The sequence below is a fragment of the Pteronotus mesoamericanus genome, unplaced genomic scaffold (genome assembly GCF_021234165.1).
Source record: "Pteronotus mesoamericanus isolate MK-2021 breed Mesoamerican mustached bat unplaced genomic scaffold, CSHL_Meso_final contig_1, whole genome shotgun sequence".
Taxonomy (NCBI): domain Eukaryota; kingdom Metazoa; phylum Chordata; class Mammalia; order Chiroptera; family Mormoopidae; genus Pteronotus; species Pteronotus mesoamericanus.
In genome coordinates, this window is record NW_026554998.1 from 455,005 (window position 1) to 472,262 (window position 17,258).

The following is a 17,258-nucleotide window of genomic DNA, read 5'->3' on the forward strand; positions in this document are numbered from 1 at the left end:
AGCACCGATCACCAACACCTTGACTGTTTTTCGTGGTGCTCAAGGAATCTGTTCTCTTTTGCGCATCTCTACATGTTCCTCTTGCGAAGCGTGGTTAGAGAAGACAAACAGCGACGGAGGCCTTTGCCCACACTAAAGATGGCGACCGGCTGCGCTCACTCTGGGTTGGGGAGCAGGTCCCAGGCAGGCGGCTTCACTGGGCGAGGCGCAGACGGAAGGGGAGTCTCTGGAGGGACTTTTTCGACCTTCCTGGGAGGGGACCTAAATGGGGGGCGTGGCCTCCTCTAAACTCTAACAGCTGATTGGTCTCTAGGCAGGTGGGCGGTGTGTCCGCCGTACCCCACCCCTCCCTCTTCGAACCGGAAGTGTCTCTCGGTCTTTCCAGCTGGTTGTCATTTCACTCGGCTCGGTCCTGAGGAGAAGGACTCAGCCGCGGCTGCGGGACCCGGGCACCGGGAGGCGGTGGCGCCGGCGGCGGCGGCGGCGGCGGCGGCGGCAGCGGCGACAGCAGAGGAGGAAGAGGAGGGAAAAGGAGAGAAGACGAGCCAGGCGGAGTCCGCAACAACGACCGCGGGGACTGCGGGACCGGGGTAAAGAGACGGTGGCGGAGGCGACGACGACGGCCCAGCAACCGTGAGGAGAAACAAAAGCCTTCTAAATTGCAGTTTTTGAAAAAAAAAATCTTGGGAAAAAAAGAGAGAGCAAAGGGGGGAGGCCCTTCTCTTTTAGGATAACTACACTAGTGGGTTTTTCCTTTTTTCCTCTTTCTTTGCCCCCCTGCGGAGAATCGAACTGAGAGAACTGAACAAACCGCCCCTGGGTCCCATGAGGGAAAAAAACCCCGGAGCCGCAGAGAGGGGAAGAGGCCGAAACCGCAGGACCTTCCAGGTCGCCCCCTTGGTCCCCGCACCCCCGGGCCGCCGGCTCGTCCTCCTCGTCGAGTCTTGCTAATCCTTCCTGATCGCGACCCCCTCAGAGGGAGAAACGGGTGTTTCCAACCCATTTCATGGGGGAGAGGAAGCCGGGGGGAGCCCAGGAACAGCGACCGCAGCAAGATCTGCACCCAGAGCCTCAGGAACAGCCCCAGAGGCCAAAACTGCACCCCGTGAAAGAGCAGAAACAGGACCAGGAGCAGAAGAAACCTCCCTGCGATCATCCTTCCATTAGTCAATGCTGATTTCCTCTCCCGCAACCAGGAATTCACCTCCCACCCCAGATAATCTAATATAATCTATATATATAAATATATAATATATAATGTTCTTAAATTATTCCTGATTTTTTTTAACCAAGCTGCCAAGAAAAGAACGTATTCTCCCCTTTAGCCCTATTCTAATTTTTATGTGAGTGAATCTAAACTGCTGAGGAAGACCATATGTGATTGTTAAATTATATATATATATTTTTACTCCGCGCAATGCTTATTCTTCTACATCTATAGATGCTTGAGAAGCTGTGTTTTTGTCATTCATGTACATTTTCCTTTGGAAAAAGAAAGCGCCTATTTTACTAACCAAAGACTTGATTTTTACCCTCTTCGTTTTTATTCCCTCGTAGAAATAAGCCCAGTTGGATTCATGTCAGTGTTTTAAGAGATTTTGATTTTTCAGTTTTCTTTTTTCTTTCAGAGACCAGAATTCCAAATCAGAACTATTTAGGGTGATAAGCTGCGATCTTTGAGCTAGCTATAAATAAGACATTTCAAACAAACAAATTTTGGGTAGAGCATACGAAGGCGTGAGACATCAGGTTGTCATTTTTTATTGTAAGATTCTGCTCCTAAAAATAATAAATGGGGGATTACGGGTTTGGAGTGCTAGTGCAAAGCAATACTGGGAATAAATCTGCTTTTCCAGTCCGATTCCATCCGCACCTGCAGCCTCCACACCATCACCAAAATGCCACCCCCAGCCCTGCTGCTTTTATAAATAATAACACAGCTGCCAATGGCAGCAGCGCCGGGTCAGCTTGGCTCTTTCCTGCTCCCGCTACCCACAACATTCAGGATGAGATCCTGGGGTCAGAAAAGGCAAAAAGTCAGCAACAGGAGCAGCAGGACCCTTTGGACAAGCAGCAGCTCTCCCCTAGTCCAGGTCAGGAAGCTGGAATACTGCCTGAAACCGAGAAGGCAAAATCTGAAGAAAATCAAGGGGACAATTCTTCAGAAAATGGCAACGGGAAGGAGAAAATCAGAATCGAATCGCCAGTGTTGACAGGGTTTGATTATCAGGAAGCCGCGGGGCTAGGTACTTCCACCCAACCCCTGACGTCCAGTGCGGCGTCCCTTACTGGCTTCAGTAACTGGTCAGCCGCGATCGCGCCTTCCTCCTCTACAGTCATCAACGAAGATGCCAGTTTCTTTCACCAGGGAGGGGTCCCAGCTGCTTCAGCTAATAACGGTGCTCTGTTGTTTCAAAATTTTCCCCATCACGTCAGCCCTGGCTTCGGAGGCAGCTTCTCCCCTCAGATCGGGCCTCTCTCCCAGCACCACCCTCACCACCCTCACTTCCAGCATCATCACAGCCAGCATCAGCAGCAAAGGAGGTCTCCTGCCAGCCCCCACCCGCCACCTTTCACACACAGAAATGCTGCTTTTAACCAGCTGCCTCATTTGGCGAATAATCTTAACAAACCCCCCTCTCCATGGAGCAGCTACCAGAGCCCCTCTCCTACACCCTCTTCTTCCTGGAGCCCAGGAGGTGGTGGATATGGTGGCTGGGGAGGTTCCCAAGGCCGCGACCATCGCAGAGGGCTGAATGGAGGAATAACGCCCCTGAACTCTATCTCGCCTTTGAAGAAAAATTTTGCAAGCAATCACATTCAGCTCCAGAAGTACGCTCGCCCCAGCTCTGCCTTTGCTCCGAAGTCCTGGATGGAAGACAGCTTGAACAGGGCTGACAACATTTTTCCTTTTCCGGTAAGATTATGTTCCACTAATAGATTAAGATGAATAAGGAAATGGCATGGTGTGGTATCTAACTAAGAGAGTTTGAATTGTCTGTGTTCATAGCAGAGCTCTTCTTAGAATATGAGTTCGTTACCAGACATTATTTTGGCAGGGACGGAGTGTAATTTGGAACAAAATATTAAGCTGTTTCTTGGGTAAATTTCTCATTGTCATCTCCCCATAGATAATTGTGTGACTTGGCATAATTCATACCAGGTAGTTAGTGATGTCGTAATTATTAACTGCAATACCTTTCTAGCCTGACAAGAGAATCAGGGTTGGTTTTTCCCTACTTATTTACATGAGAGTAAATAACAGAGGTACAAATGTCTTTCACTGTGGAAACTGATGAGCACTTTGTCCTGTATGCAGAAACTGTATAACCAAAAAATTCATTTTTCTCCGCTATAAGGTAGTGAGTGACTAGACACCAACTCTTAAATTGTAGTTTTTTCTCTGCTTGCATTTTAAACCTGGAACCTCTCTGGACCATGCAGTCTGAACAGTCTGAACTCACTAATTTCCCTGTAAACCTCTTTGCAGTTTCTGACCTGCCATGTGTCAGCAAGGCCTGCTAGAGAAATTATTTCAGTCTTTTCTTCATGCCTGTTTATTTTGAATACTGTGCAACTGTAGATCTTAGAGTGACTCTTTTAATGATGACTCTCACCCGTTTGTTTCTTTTCCAGTGTTAACACTAGGGGTGTAGATAATTAACCGTGTCTAATAATAGATCCGGGCCAAGAGCGCTTGTCCTCCTTGCCACCCGTGTATCCTCGTCCTGCAAGAGTCACATTGTTTGATGTTTTTGAATTAATGAGCAGCCAGTCTAGTTGATAGATATGAGATACAGGGAATTTCATAGTTCATTGGACATCAAATGCCCCACTGAATTTGTATATTTTGGACGCATGATCATTTATATGTGTTTAGGAAATTTATATGAGATGGTAAGCTAACATAGAATCAGTCCTCACAACAAGCCTGCAAGGTAAGTTCAGTCGTTTTCCCATTTTACAGATGAGGAAACTGAGTATCAGAAAAATATAATAACTTGCCCAACAGTGCACAGCTGAGAAGAGTACAAACTCTAGATTAAAAAAACAAGGATTACAAATATATCTGTATATACACATGTACATATATGTATGTGCTATAGCTGGAGTGTCATTTTAGAGATCTTTCTGCAAGGGCTAAAACAGATGAAGTGCAGAATTACCTGTTTTAATTAATAGTTTACTTAGTGGTGGGGGAACTTTGCAAAGAAAACACTGTCATTCCAAGGAAGTAAATATTCCCCCCATAAGGATGCAAGTGTGGTGGTTAGGATGTAACTTAAAATAGTTGGTTAAACATAGTTTTAGATTTTTTTAAAAATAATTTTTTGCGTAAGTATCAAAAAGCTTTTGGCCTCTGTTTTTAGAAAGGGATTTTACTCAAACTGAAGAGAGAAATTGTTGTGTTTTTAGTTGTCAGGTAAAGGCTGTTTACAACATTGGCAGTAGTCTCATGAAGTCGATTTTTAAAAAGTTGGTTTTGATATTTCTTTGAGCACAAATTTAAGGGAAATTTAATGCAAAGGCAACTTTTATGAATTATTCATATATTGCTAATTTTAAAAATTCAAGATGGCATTTTTTACATTTTAACTGGATTAAGATTGGCTCAGAATTGAATATTGAACGCACTGTTCTTTTTTATTTTGCTGCTATACGCTGATGGAATAACTTCATGGTTTATTTTCCATTCTAAGTTCACTGACTTTGATAATGGTTTGCTTTGGGGAAAATAATTTCAGAAAATGAATAAACTATACATGTATGCACATGACTAATATTTTTAAGGGGGTTAATAGAATGTGTTTAACAAGTGAAATCTTTCCATCAGTTGATTTCTTTGGAGATTAAGCTGGTTTATGAAATAATAATAAACTAGATTAAAGTTGATACTAAAATATATTGCTAGAAACTAACTCTTCCCTTAGAATTATTGTCTATAGTGCTGAGAATGGATGGGATGAGTCAACATACCTGGCTAAAATATAGTAGGATGATAAAAAAAGTTGCAGATTTCTGGTCACAGTTTTTTAGAGAGATTGAGAAAGAGCGAGAGTGTGCACACATGCACGAGTATGTGGGCTCTAGCATTGGGGTGATTTGAAAGTCATAATAAAAATAAGTGCTTTGAAAAAAATCTTTATGGCATGAAACCCCTAAGTGGGTTTTGAAAATATCATAAGTTGGTAAACCAACCACAGTGATGCTTACTTGAACGAATGCTGTGTGTGTGTGTGTGTGCGTGTGTGTGTGTCCGTATATGTGTTTTAACAATTATTCTTTTGAATTAATTATTTGGCACAAAAAGTCATTTGGCATTGATATGCATTGGTTAAATTTGATATGAAAAAACTTGAAGGAACATTCGTGTGGCTGGGAGCCAGGAGACGCAGGTTGCGGTCAGGCCCTATCGGTATCAGGGCATCGGGAGGATTCAGTTTCTTTATAAAATGTGGGGGTGACCTAGGAGATTCCTAAATTCCTTTTGATCCTAAAGCAAGCTACTGTGAAATTTAAACTACTGCCACCACAATCCACTCTTTTTAAAAACCAATGCGATCTTATTTAAACCTAATGCTTTGAACACTATTAATTTTAGGAAAGATATTTTTATAGATATTAGTAATTCAATTTTGATTACTATTAGAAGAAAATTCCTTAGGTGTAAGAGATCTTTAAATTTATCACAGACATTACAGAAGAGTTTACATAACTACTTTATAATATTGGTATTCAATCAAAGGCTAGCATGGTAGTGTTATATTAAAAGGAAATCATTTACCTGAAATGTAACTAATACTAGGCAATGTTTATTTTAATTTGAAATGAATCAGAATGGTTTTTATGTTTGTCTAATGCAGGTTTGAGTGCATACAGTGAATTAAAATTAATGGTAACATTTTAATTAGTCTTTTTGGCTGATCCTAACCTTCTCTTTGTATCCATGTTTATGGAACAGGAGCAAAGATTCTGAATATATGAATAATCCTCTAAATAACTGCTATGATGAGGCATTATATTTTGGGATTTTTTTGTATTAAAATTTGTTTCTAAGTTATATTTTCTTAACTTATATTTTTCATTATGCAAATTCAGATAATATACCTCAAATCCAGTTTTCAGATACTCCTAAGCTAATAGATAGTTAATAAAGCTAACACACCTATAATACTTTATGTGTTTTACATTTATTTACTCATTTAATTAATTCAACAATCACACGAGGCAGAAATTATTGTTATTATTACTAGTCACACATAAGATTTGGCTCAAGCATTATACTGCAGTGCCTCTTCACATAGATGCACTACAGGTGTAATACAGGCAGGATGGGGCTGGGGATGGGCGGAGAGACACTTCCGGAAGCATGTAAGATGAGAGGAAAAATTTTACAGAGTAATGGATATATGATGGTCAAAAGCTGATTATAGGTAACATTTTGAAAGTAGAAAATAATAGAATGTATTTATCAACTTTTAAATGTTAAACTTAGATAGTATTCAAATCAATATTTTTTTTTCTGTGTTTTTAATATATATTACATGCCAGGCACTGAGCTAGGTGCTCTCACATATGTTATCACTCTTGCTATGTAAGATTTCTCAGTCCTATGACATCTGGTTTTATCGTCCCAATTTCAAAATGAAGAAACAAGGTCTGTATTCCTCTGACTGCAGACATGAGTTGACCTTTAGAAGGGGGTAAAAATCTGCCCCGTGCTGCCAAGCACATCCTGGAATTCTGTTGTCCAGACCAGATAGTGTGTTGAGGCACCCGCCAATTGTTATATCTGAACATGGCATTTCTTTGGAGGCGTGCCTAGGTCTTCTGTCCTTACAGGAAAGTAAAGGGGAATTGGGTAGTATCTATTCTGATACTCGCTGACCTTCAGCTCAGCTATGTTCCCACCTCCACTATCTACGAACCAGGAAGTAGGCAGAAAAAAAGAGGGGGGCAAAATTTGTCACAAAGACAACACTAAAACTTGATTGATAGCAAGACATTTTAGGACTTAGAGATCATTTGCTCTGACTTTAGACGCTCTCACCATGGATTTGTTGTTGTCTTAATGAAGCAAATAATTCATGTCACTTTAGTAACTCTCCTTGTATTGTCAGTCTATTGGTCCTCAAAGTGGTATATGTCACCTTACATTTTAAAACAAAGTTTACTGCATTGCTTCAGTTTTGAAAGTCATGGTGAATTATTAAATTATCTAAAGTGCAACCTCATTACATCTTTTGCTTTTAATATAGTTCCAAGAGAGATCTTTGCATAGAAAACATTGTCTTTGACTTTGTATTTGTTAATATTAGAAGAGGAGGAACTAATTTTTTTTTTTTCCACTGAAAAGTGTGAGTTGGTTGGTCCTGGCTCCAGCAGAATTGAGATACTGGGAAAGCTTTTGGAAACACCTGCCAGATACAGTTTTACGCCTTTTTGTAGAAAGCATTTTAACTAGGCTTAATTGCTTTTCCAGTGGAATAGACTTCGGGTGGGGTAGAGTTTTTTTATTATATTTTGTTCTTGTCTTCAGAGAAGCCATGGAATATGAGCAGCACATTGGTTAGCATCTTTCGGGAAAAGCTAGTTTATGCAAGCCTACTGAGTATGTTTTGGTACTTGGAACAAGAAAGATGCTACTTACTTAGTTCATGAGTTTAAACTTTTGAGAGTAATCCTTGTTGGTGTTCAGGAGAAAGAAATGGAAAAATAATCTTTAATACTAACATGTCTACTTTGAATTTTAAAGTCTAAATTTTATTTTTTTAGGACTTTTCTCTATTTTGCTATAAGGAAGATAAACTTGAAGAGCCATCGTCACATTTTTTTCAGCACTCTGTTATTGTGGCTTGGTTTTTGGTCCACTTGCAGATAAGAGAGTATGTGTAATGTGTTTCTCTTCAAGGCCTAGGGAGCCCATAACTTTAGCATGTTTAATTTTTCCTGACAAAACTCATTTTATTTTGTATTTTATTTCTCAAAGAAAATTGTTCTTGCAGGAATTAAGGTGTATTTTACTGTGATAAGTTTATAGCAAAGTGTATTTTTTAACTTCAAATTTAGTGTTGATTCTCATCACATTTTATATTATTGAAACAGAAAGAGTTCTGCTTTCAGGTTTTCGTAATATTCTTAGTAGGTAGAAAGATAAAGGTGTAGATCCTATTTTTAATTAGTTTCTGAAGGTGAAACTTGAATAATTACTGAGAAAGACTATGTTGTGAGTCCAGACATGTAGTGGAGTGAAGCACAGGCTCTAGATTCAGACTTAAATTTGACTCTGAACTCTAATTAGCTGTGTGACATTGAGCAAATTGCTTAAATTCAGGAAGACAGTGCCTCATCAGGATAATAATACCTGGCAGTGAAGGGCTATTGTGAGATGCCTTGAGTCTGTGGCTGTATTAGGTAACTGAATTGTTTTTTAATTTAAAGTATGGATTTCTAATATTGAATAAAATCATGAAATTAAAATAATTACAAAGGTAGCTTGGACATCTGTGATCAGTTCAAACAGACCTTAGTATTGCTTATCTTATTACATGCATTTTACTTCTCAGAGCACTCCTTGGGAATAAGCTAGATGCAACCAGGACAGATAGAACCTTTAGCAGCGTTATTAATTTCCTTGAAGAGAAGTTGTATATGTACCTAAACTTTCATTAGCACTGGTAGCCTTTCAGTATTTTGAAAGATTTTGCCTATAGTTATTATTTTAAGAAATTTGAAAGATTTGTACATATTAAGGAAAACTATATTTTAATGGAAAATGTGGTTTTTTTGTTGTTTTTTTTTTTTTTGCTGAAGCTGGGAAAAGCTAGCATAGATTTGAATTGGGTATATTTTAGCTTTTATCCTGAAATTATTTTGCTTTTCATATTTTAATTAGTTTATTTATCACATATTTATTGAACACCTGCTTTGTTATGACTAAGCATAGGACTTGATATCTCATAAAAATTGTTTTGATTTGGTTTATTTAGTGTATTTCTGACCTGTGCTAATTTTTGAGTGATACCAAACATGCATTTTTTTCCCCTCATTCTATGCAAATTAGTAACCAGCCCAGATAGGTTCCTTTTATTTTAATCCATGAGCTATTTAAACTTAAAGTAAACTAACAGATTCAGCTTTCGGGATAACAAAAACAATGTGTATATGGCATTTCTAAATATTTTATTAATGGTCACATTTATAAATATATACTTGTGCAAAGCTTCCTTGTACACAGATGTGCTTATTTAAGTTTGGTGACAAAATGGCACCACAAAAGGAAAACTTGAACCTATGGGTAGCAGAATGCAGGTCCCATTATTTGTCAAAGAAAAACTCCATCAGGCACTTACAGGTCCTCTTTCATGTTTACAGACTGAATGATTAAAGTTGAAAACCTTAAGCTGTACAAGTACTTTTCTTATTGTTTGGGCAATTTCTATTTGGTGTATATTTACCAGATATATCTCAATTATAACCACTCCATATTAGATCTTATTTATTTATTTATTTACTTATTTATTTACTTATTTAAATCCTTACCTGAAGTTATGTCTTCTGATTATTAGAGAGAGACAGGAAGGGAGAGAGAAAGAGAGAGAAACATTGATGTGGGAGAAACATCCATAAGTTGCCTCCCATACGCGCCCCATCTGGAGGTTGATTCTACAACCTAGGGATGTTCCCTGACTGGGAAGTGAACCTACAACCGTTTGTTGTATGGGACGACGCTCTAATCAACTGAGCCACCCAGGCAGGGCAGTATTCTGTATTTTAAAGGCATATTTATACTTAAATATTCTTCCAGTTGTTTTTGAGGATTGCATTAAATGCTAGTCAGTGAAATAGCTGCTGTCATCTTACTGTCTGCAAGATGCTTAAAAAAACAAAACAAAAAAACAAACAAAATCCAATATAAGAACATTGCTACTCAGGAGAATTTCCTAATTATAGTGTGGAAGTCAACTCCTGGTTTCTAAATATAGCTCTGCCACTCACTAGCTATGTGACCTAGGGCAAACTGCTCAACCTCCCTGATCTTTCATTTTCTCACTTCTTTTGTCTTACTTTCTTGAGAATAAAAATGAAATATGTCTAATATTTAGCTTCCAAAAGATCCTGTTGTTATAAGAAAGCAAATCATCAAATAGAAATACTAGTTCAAAATCTTGCAAATAGCACAATTTCTTCCAATGTGAAAACCATTGTATACTGGGGGTGTAGTAATTTTAAAGAAGAGTTTTATGAACTGAACTATAATTCTTAAAAATAAAGATACTGTGGTTAAATGATAATGGGAATCAGCCTAGATTATGCTTTTATGCTGAAACATTTAGTGACCAACTCTTTTTTTTTCTCTTTGAGTAAAGTTTTTACCCCTGTGTCTTCTAAACTGATTATGGAAAAATTTTAGCATATTCAGTAGTAGACAAAATAGAGCAAACCCCTGTGTGCATGTCACCTGGTGTCACCAATGATCAGCTCCTGGAAGATCCTCTTCCATCTGTCTTCCTAATCCTCTCCTTCCCTTTCATGTTATTTTGAAGAAATTCCCAGATATTGTATCATTTCATTTGTAAATGGTTTAGTCTATGTTTCTAAAAGATAAGGAGATTTTTTTTTTTCCCCCTTAAAGATGTTCTTCTTTAATTGTTTTCAAAACAAAGAAACTGGAGCAAGGCCCCCATTTCTGTTACATCTGCTCAGCCCATTGCACCACTTGACATGATGTGAATCTCCAAGGAAACCACCTTCTGGGCGGAGAAGGATGCTGATGGTCACGTGGGCATCACAAGAAAAGAGATCCAGCAGAAGCACCAAAACAGCAGCTGGGGACCAAAAATTTAGGAGGAGATTGATCCATTTTTCTCTCTCCATGTTATCCTGTCCCCGAGATTCAGTCTTCTGTGGACTTCTGGGAGGGTCTCTGAAAGAAGATTGAACAAAACAGGACTGAGAGCTTTTTGGTTGACTGTTTCTGTCTTTTGAGAGGAATTTAGAGCTTCAGGGTCTTTTGCGGTCTTTGGTCTGCATTGAACCTTTTCATCCCTCTCTCTCTTTCAACCCATGAGTATTTGATGCGTCCAGTGGTCCATGGGCGGCCATGCTCTTTCTTGGGGGCGGCCCAAGGCAATTGTGCTCTTTCTCCTTATGAAGTGTACAGTCTGGTGTCTTCTTGCTGTGTTGCCTGAGTGTGGAGAAGTGCTCTCTGCTTAGGAGACTCAGGAGAGCTAAGGATTTGGGGGCGGGAGCCATGAGGGTTCAGAAGGGCTGACACTGGGCACGGGCTGCTTTTTGACAATTGCCGTCAAGGCTCATAAAAGAGACATGACATGGGTTCCATGCCCTGTAGGACATGAGCCTCAGCTTATGAATAAAGAGTGTGCACGCAGGCGACCATTCTCTCTGCTGACCCTGGACCCAATCAGGCCTGTAGACATGGAGCAGAGGCACTGGGACAGCCAGGAGCTGGCCAGAGACGGGGGACTGGCCAGAGCGGCACTCCTTACTTCATTTCTTAGGGGAGAATTTTAGTGGCGTCTATCTACTCCCTTGTCCTGAAGAGCTTATTATGTAGGATAAATCACATACTGATATTTTTGGGTTTATAGGTTTTTGGCTTACGTTGCTGATCTCTATGAAAATGGGCTACAGGAAATATCACAAAAACAGCTGAATTATTCAGATGCAAACCACACTGAATTTAAAATAATAGTTTCAGTTTCTTTGCCATGGCACCAGAGGGAAGGGGCAGGGGGACTATTTATTGAAAAGGTCTAACTGTGGGGCACCATTCCTGGGCTGTCACATACCTGACCTCCTTCCTCCTCGCCGCACGTTTAAAAGGAAGGCGTTCCTCCATTTTGCTGATGAAATCAAGGTTCAGCGATGCCACTGTGAAGATCACTTGTCTAGTAAGTGATGATTTAAATGCACGTCTTGGAATAGATTTTAATTATTTCTCTCTGCCAGGCAAGGTGAGAAGGAACAAACAGTCAACACCAAGAAGGGGACTGTTGATCCAGGAACTGAGTAATCAAGCCTAGAAAGCCAGTTTGTTTTTTTAATACAGTTAAGTAGTGACAAGAGATGTTTACCACTTTAAGGAGTTCTAATGCTCAAAATGAGTGTGGTTTCTTTAGTGAAGGTGGGATAAAAGACAATTTTCTCAAAGACTTTCTGAAGAGATCTGACTTGTCAGGTCACATGAGAGCGAACAGAGCTCTTGCTCCAGTCAGGGTAACACACAGAAGACATTCATTCCTGTGGTTATAGCTCATTACTCATTAGGGAGCAGTTGGTAGCCTGAGACCTGTTAAGACTCTTTGCTTTCATTATAAAATGGTCATAATGAGAAGAATGAGATGTTACTAAATGTGCAGATACTTACCTCTTTGATTTTTAACTTCTGACGCTTGTTCTTGGAATTCAGGCACTGTATGTAGTGAAGGACTTTATGTCTCGCAGGTGTTAATAGACTGAAATTTCTGGGTTAGACAAGGCTTATATAAATGGACCACTTTTCTGAGCTTCTGTCCTGAAGTCAGACTCCACTGCTTACTGTGTTACTTTGAGTGCAATTGGTTAACTCGCTTCACTTGCCTAAAATGGGGATGGCCTTAGTACCCACTTCACGTGATGCTTGTGAGGAACTAATCCATGTAATAACAGATAACTCATGTCAGATGCCCAACCCTGAGTCAGAAGGCACATGTTAGCCACTTTTATATCAGTGGTGACAATGATGATGGATTTACTGTATGCTGCACAGATGCTACCATCTGTGACTGCGAGGAGGAGTGGAGCTTGCAGACCAGCGGGGAGATAGCCAAAAGAGAGCTTGTCAATATCATGTAGGGTGTCACCATGCTAGGCGTACATGGGGGAAAAAGGGACTTGTGCCTGGACAAGAATGTATGGGTCACCTGGGAGTGGAGCCTTGAAAGTTGACCACATGGTCAACTTTTGATGTCTGTGGGCTCGAACATTTCATCCAATAAGAATATTTGTGTTTTGGAAAATCTTGGATAAAAACTCTTATAGTTAGTTACCTTTGATTAATTACGGCTCCACTGGCATCTCAAACTTCCTATTTATTTAGGCACCTCTTTGACACACTGGCATAGGCTTTACTTTCAAAACAAAATAATTTCCTTTCCCTTGTTTACCAGGCAAAATTTAAGCCAGAAAAAGAAACTTCCATAGGCTGGCACGGATACACAGTCATCTGAGAAGTGTCAATCACAGTAATGTCGGTCTTTACAGAAACAGAATGAGTAGAGGGAGTAGCTGAATTTTGGCTTTGGTTCTTAATGATGTGGCTACATTCAGTTAATTATATTTTGTGTTTTAGACCCAGTCTAGTATGCTGAAACATATTAACTCAAGTATAAAAGGATAAGAGGCAGTAATAGAATGGTCATGGTGGTTGATTTGTTGAAATTGAACTTGATTGTAATTTTTTTTCCAAGTTATGACCTTAGAGCTTGGAACGGAGGGCTTTGTTTTGAGAGCAAAGTCCTTCTCTTCATAAGTAAACCTTACAGTGGTTTATGTAGAATATTTAAACTCCACTGTGTCATGACTGGTCAGCCAGGATGTAAGCTACCAATCACATCTCCAAGTACCTAATGAAGGTAACCTATTGGATGGAATTGCTTAACTCAGTGGTTCTCAAAGTGTAATGGTCCTTAGTTTCATTTGAAAACTTGCTAGAAATGTGAATTCGTGGACTCTACCCACAGCTACTGAAAGAGAAACTTTGGGGGTAGAGCCAGCAGTCCATGTTCCCACAAGACCTCCAGATGATTCTGATACTTTCTCAAGAATGAGAAACACTGGCTTCGATTATCCATCTACACGTTTACAGAAACAACAAAAACCCAAAACCATGAATGATGATTTTGATTTGTGGCCTAATTGAATCTAGTTGTTCTCTCTGATAGTAATAGACCAAGCGGTTCATGTGCTTCTTGTGGCTACTTCAGGAATGTTGTGAAAACCACGTCGTGTCCTCAGTTACATGCTGATGTCGCTCTTCCCCTTTGGCCATGACAAGACTAGTCAGGTGTATACAATAAAAGGACAAGCCCTGCCCTTTGAAATACTAATTTTTTACAGGAAGTTATTTTTGTCAACTTTGATTTTTATAGTGACTTATATGATTTTTCCTTTAGGAATTGTCCTGTGAAGTAGATAGAAACTGAAACCAATCAGTTACTGCCACACTACTCAATATATAATATTAATATTATAATGGAAATTGTTATAATCAAAATATAACAATGAAGATCACAAAACGAAATGAGTTCTAAGCATTGTAACCATGTTTGCTTTGCTGAGCCTTGAAAATAATTGGTGTTTCTTTATTTTCATTCCTGATTATTCAGCTACATGTGCTAGCATCATAAGGCCTGGTTCCTCTGTCAGGTTCTGCCTCCTCCACTCACCTGATATTGATCAAGTTATTAATCACTCTAAGCTTCAATTCCTTCATCAGTGAGTGGGATAATAACTGAACATACCTTATTGTATAGGATTTTTGTGGGTAATAAATAAGAAATGTAAAGCATTAGCACTAGATAAATGTTAGCTGCTGATATCATTGTTGTTATTATTATTATAAATATAATTATTATTTCTACCACTTCTACTCCTGGGGTTGCAGTAGCTAAACTAGAGATACCTTTGTGATAGGTCACTAATTTGTGCACCACGTCTGTCTGTTACCTCAATAGGGAGATGGAAGATACGGCTTCTCGTTCTCGTATTAAGTTTTTAGCATCTCTGATACCATCCTTTATTACTCTTATACATACATTTTGTTCTTTCTTTTGTTTAATGAGTACTATTGGAATGCCTACTGTGTGGCGGGCACTGGCCAGCATTCCTGCCTCCGGGACCCCTGCAGCAGAGCGTCTCATTTACTCAAACGTATGCCTTAATTAGTGGGGGCCTTTGGCTGCCATGACCACTGCCTTACCCACAGGAGCATCACCTGCTTTGTAGTGAGACATAGACTTGAACCCTGACTAGACTATTGAACCTTGCAATGACCTGTCTGTGTAGTAAACTGTGGCTTTCCTTAGCCTTAGTATTTATCATTGAAACAGGAATAATACAACCTAACTTATAAGGAGGTTTGAGAATTAATTAAGACAGTATTAATAAAGTACCTAGAGTAAGGTAGGTACTTAGTAGATGCTCAATAAATGGTAATTCTGCTTTTCTACCTTTGCTCCCTGTAGGCTGCCTAGAGAAATGGGCAATGGTGGGCTGAAGCAAATGTAGTTGTTGCTGGGTTTTTTTGTTTTATAATAGATTCTTTGACTTTTTTTTTTTTTTTTTTTTTAAATCAGGGCATCCTGCTCAATGAATTGTTTTTAGTAGATTTTTTAAGCCTGTTATTTTGCATTAATCTGTTACTGGTTGACCTCCACCTTTTTGTGGGCAAAAGTGACAACGTTTGACTAGTAATTCTCATTCGCATTTTTGGTTTCTGCCATAATCATCATCATAATTTAAACTGTGACTCTTGGAAGAACACAAACTAAGGATATCAGAAAGCTAGACTACAAATGTATTTTGGAGCTAGCAAAGGGACATTAGAGATCTAACCAAACTCTTTCTCAGGTCAGGAAGGAGGTCTAGAGGATAAAAGTGCCATGGTCACCTGACACACCAGTGGTGGGGTTGCGCTTCCTACTGTCAGGACTCATACCATTGATTTATATTGATGGTCATGTCTTGGTCGTCAAGTTCGAGAAGAATTGTCGCTCTCTATTTTTTAGTTGTTTACTTTCTGGGAAGTAGATCATAGAAAATAGATCCATGGTTATGATATTTGGCTCAACTTTCAATCAAAAAAGGCAAAATCGAAGAGCGATCTCTGGCAATCAAAGCACTCTTGATTTGACATTTTGGTCATTAGGTATGGAAAACAGCCTTGCGCTGCTTTTATTTCTTGGGTTTAATTATTAGTGTCTACTCCTCCACCTACTTCCTAGTGGCACAGACATTTGTATTTTAGTTTTTTCTTTTAAATTAGAGGTTAAAAATGAGCAGAAAAGATCAGCAAGAGTGTGTAAATCAAGAATGATAAACTTAGAACCTCTCTGAGAACAGAATGTTTGACAAAATATGTGGCTTTTGAACTCTTTGAATTACCAAAGCATCATAAGAAATAAAATGTTAGACAAATGTATAGTTTATAATTATTATAATTGGTAATAATGTTGGATTGTGGGGATGACTGCATATCAGGTCAGGGGTGGTGAGGGTGTGGGACTCGGGCCTTTGGGTCTCGTCCCTTGTGCTCAGCATCAGCGACCTGCTAAGACTGTTTCCTTCTGAATCCACAGAGTCTAAAATCCCTTCTCAGTATGTTGTGTCTGGAGATCTTTGAGTTAAAAAATAATGAAAGGGAAAGAGAAAATGCCACTGAAGAGAAGGTTATGGAATCCTGCTTCTCAGATTCCTTTAAAAAAAACTTATTGATTTGAGAGACAGAGAGACAGAGACATCAATTTGTTGTTCCACTAATTTATGCATTTATTGTTTGATTCTTGTATGTTCCCTGACCAGGGATTGAACCCACAGACTTGGCATATTGGGGACGATGCTCTAACCAACTGACTTACCTGGCCAGGCCCAGATTCCCTTTCCTTTCATAGCCTGGCTGTGTTGTCTTTGTGTTCATGTGCTATGTGTAAGGTGGGTCAGCAGTGTGTATTACTGCCTCCTTTCAGAATTTAATTTGAAAATATTTTCATGTCCTACTTTTCACTTATCAAGCTAAGCTTTAATCTGGGTTATCTGTAGTACTCCTCACGCAGAAGAATGCCCGAGCAGCTGCGCCATTGTGTACTTTAAGATTCCTCCCCACCCCGAAATGCACTTGGTTAAGCCAGGGTTTAGACCAACAATGTTCTCCATACACTTTCTTACCTTTCATTTTAATGGCAGTAAAATCAAGAATACTTTGCTTCTGAGTGGTCTTGCAGACATTTGATAACTATTTTCATACCTTGGCTTGTAAGAAAACAGAGCTATTCTGAATAGCATGTGTAGATGCCACTTTCGTCAGTAACTGCCACTTTCGTCGGTAACTGCTGGAACCAGTTTGGGAAGCTTTGCCACGCTATTGCGACCCTAAGTGGCAGAGAAAGATTACGAATTTTATTTTTACATTTATTGAATGTTCTTACCTAGCTTTAATTGTTTCTGCTTTATTAGCAAAAGTAATGTTTTTATTGAAA

The 17,258-nt window shown here is 39.4% G+C and overlaps 1 protein-coding gene across 3 annotated transcripts in view; it reads left to right on the forward strand.

Moving 5' to 3' along the window:
* The first annotated feature begins 355 nt into the window (after positions 1-355).
* The window catches only part of CPEB4 (cytoplasmic polyadenylation element binding protein 4), a 53,925-nt gene continuing 37,022 nt past the window's right edge, over positions 356-17,258 (forward strand). For all 3 annotated transcript variants that reach the window (XM_054567618.1, XM_054567674.1, XM_054567754.1), the window contains exon 1: positions 356-2,917. In XM_054567618.1, the coding sequence (XP_054423593.1) occupies positions 1,793-2,917 (1,125 nt within the window). In that variant the 5' untranslated portion in view covers positions 356-1,792. The remainder of the gene's footprint in view (positions 2,918-17,258) is intronic.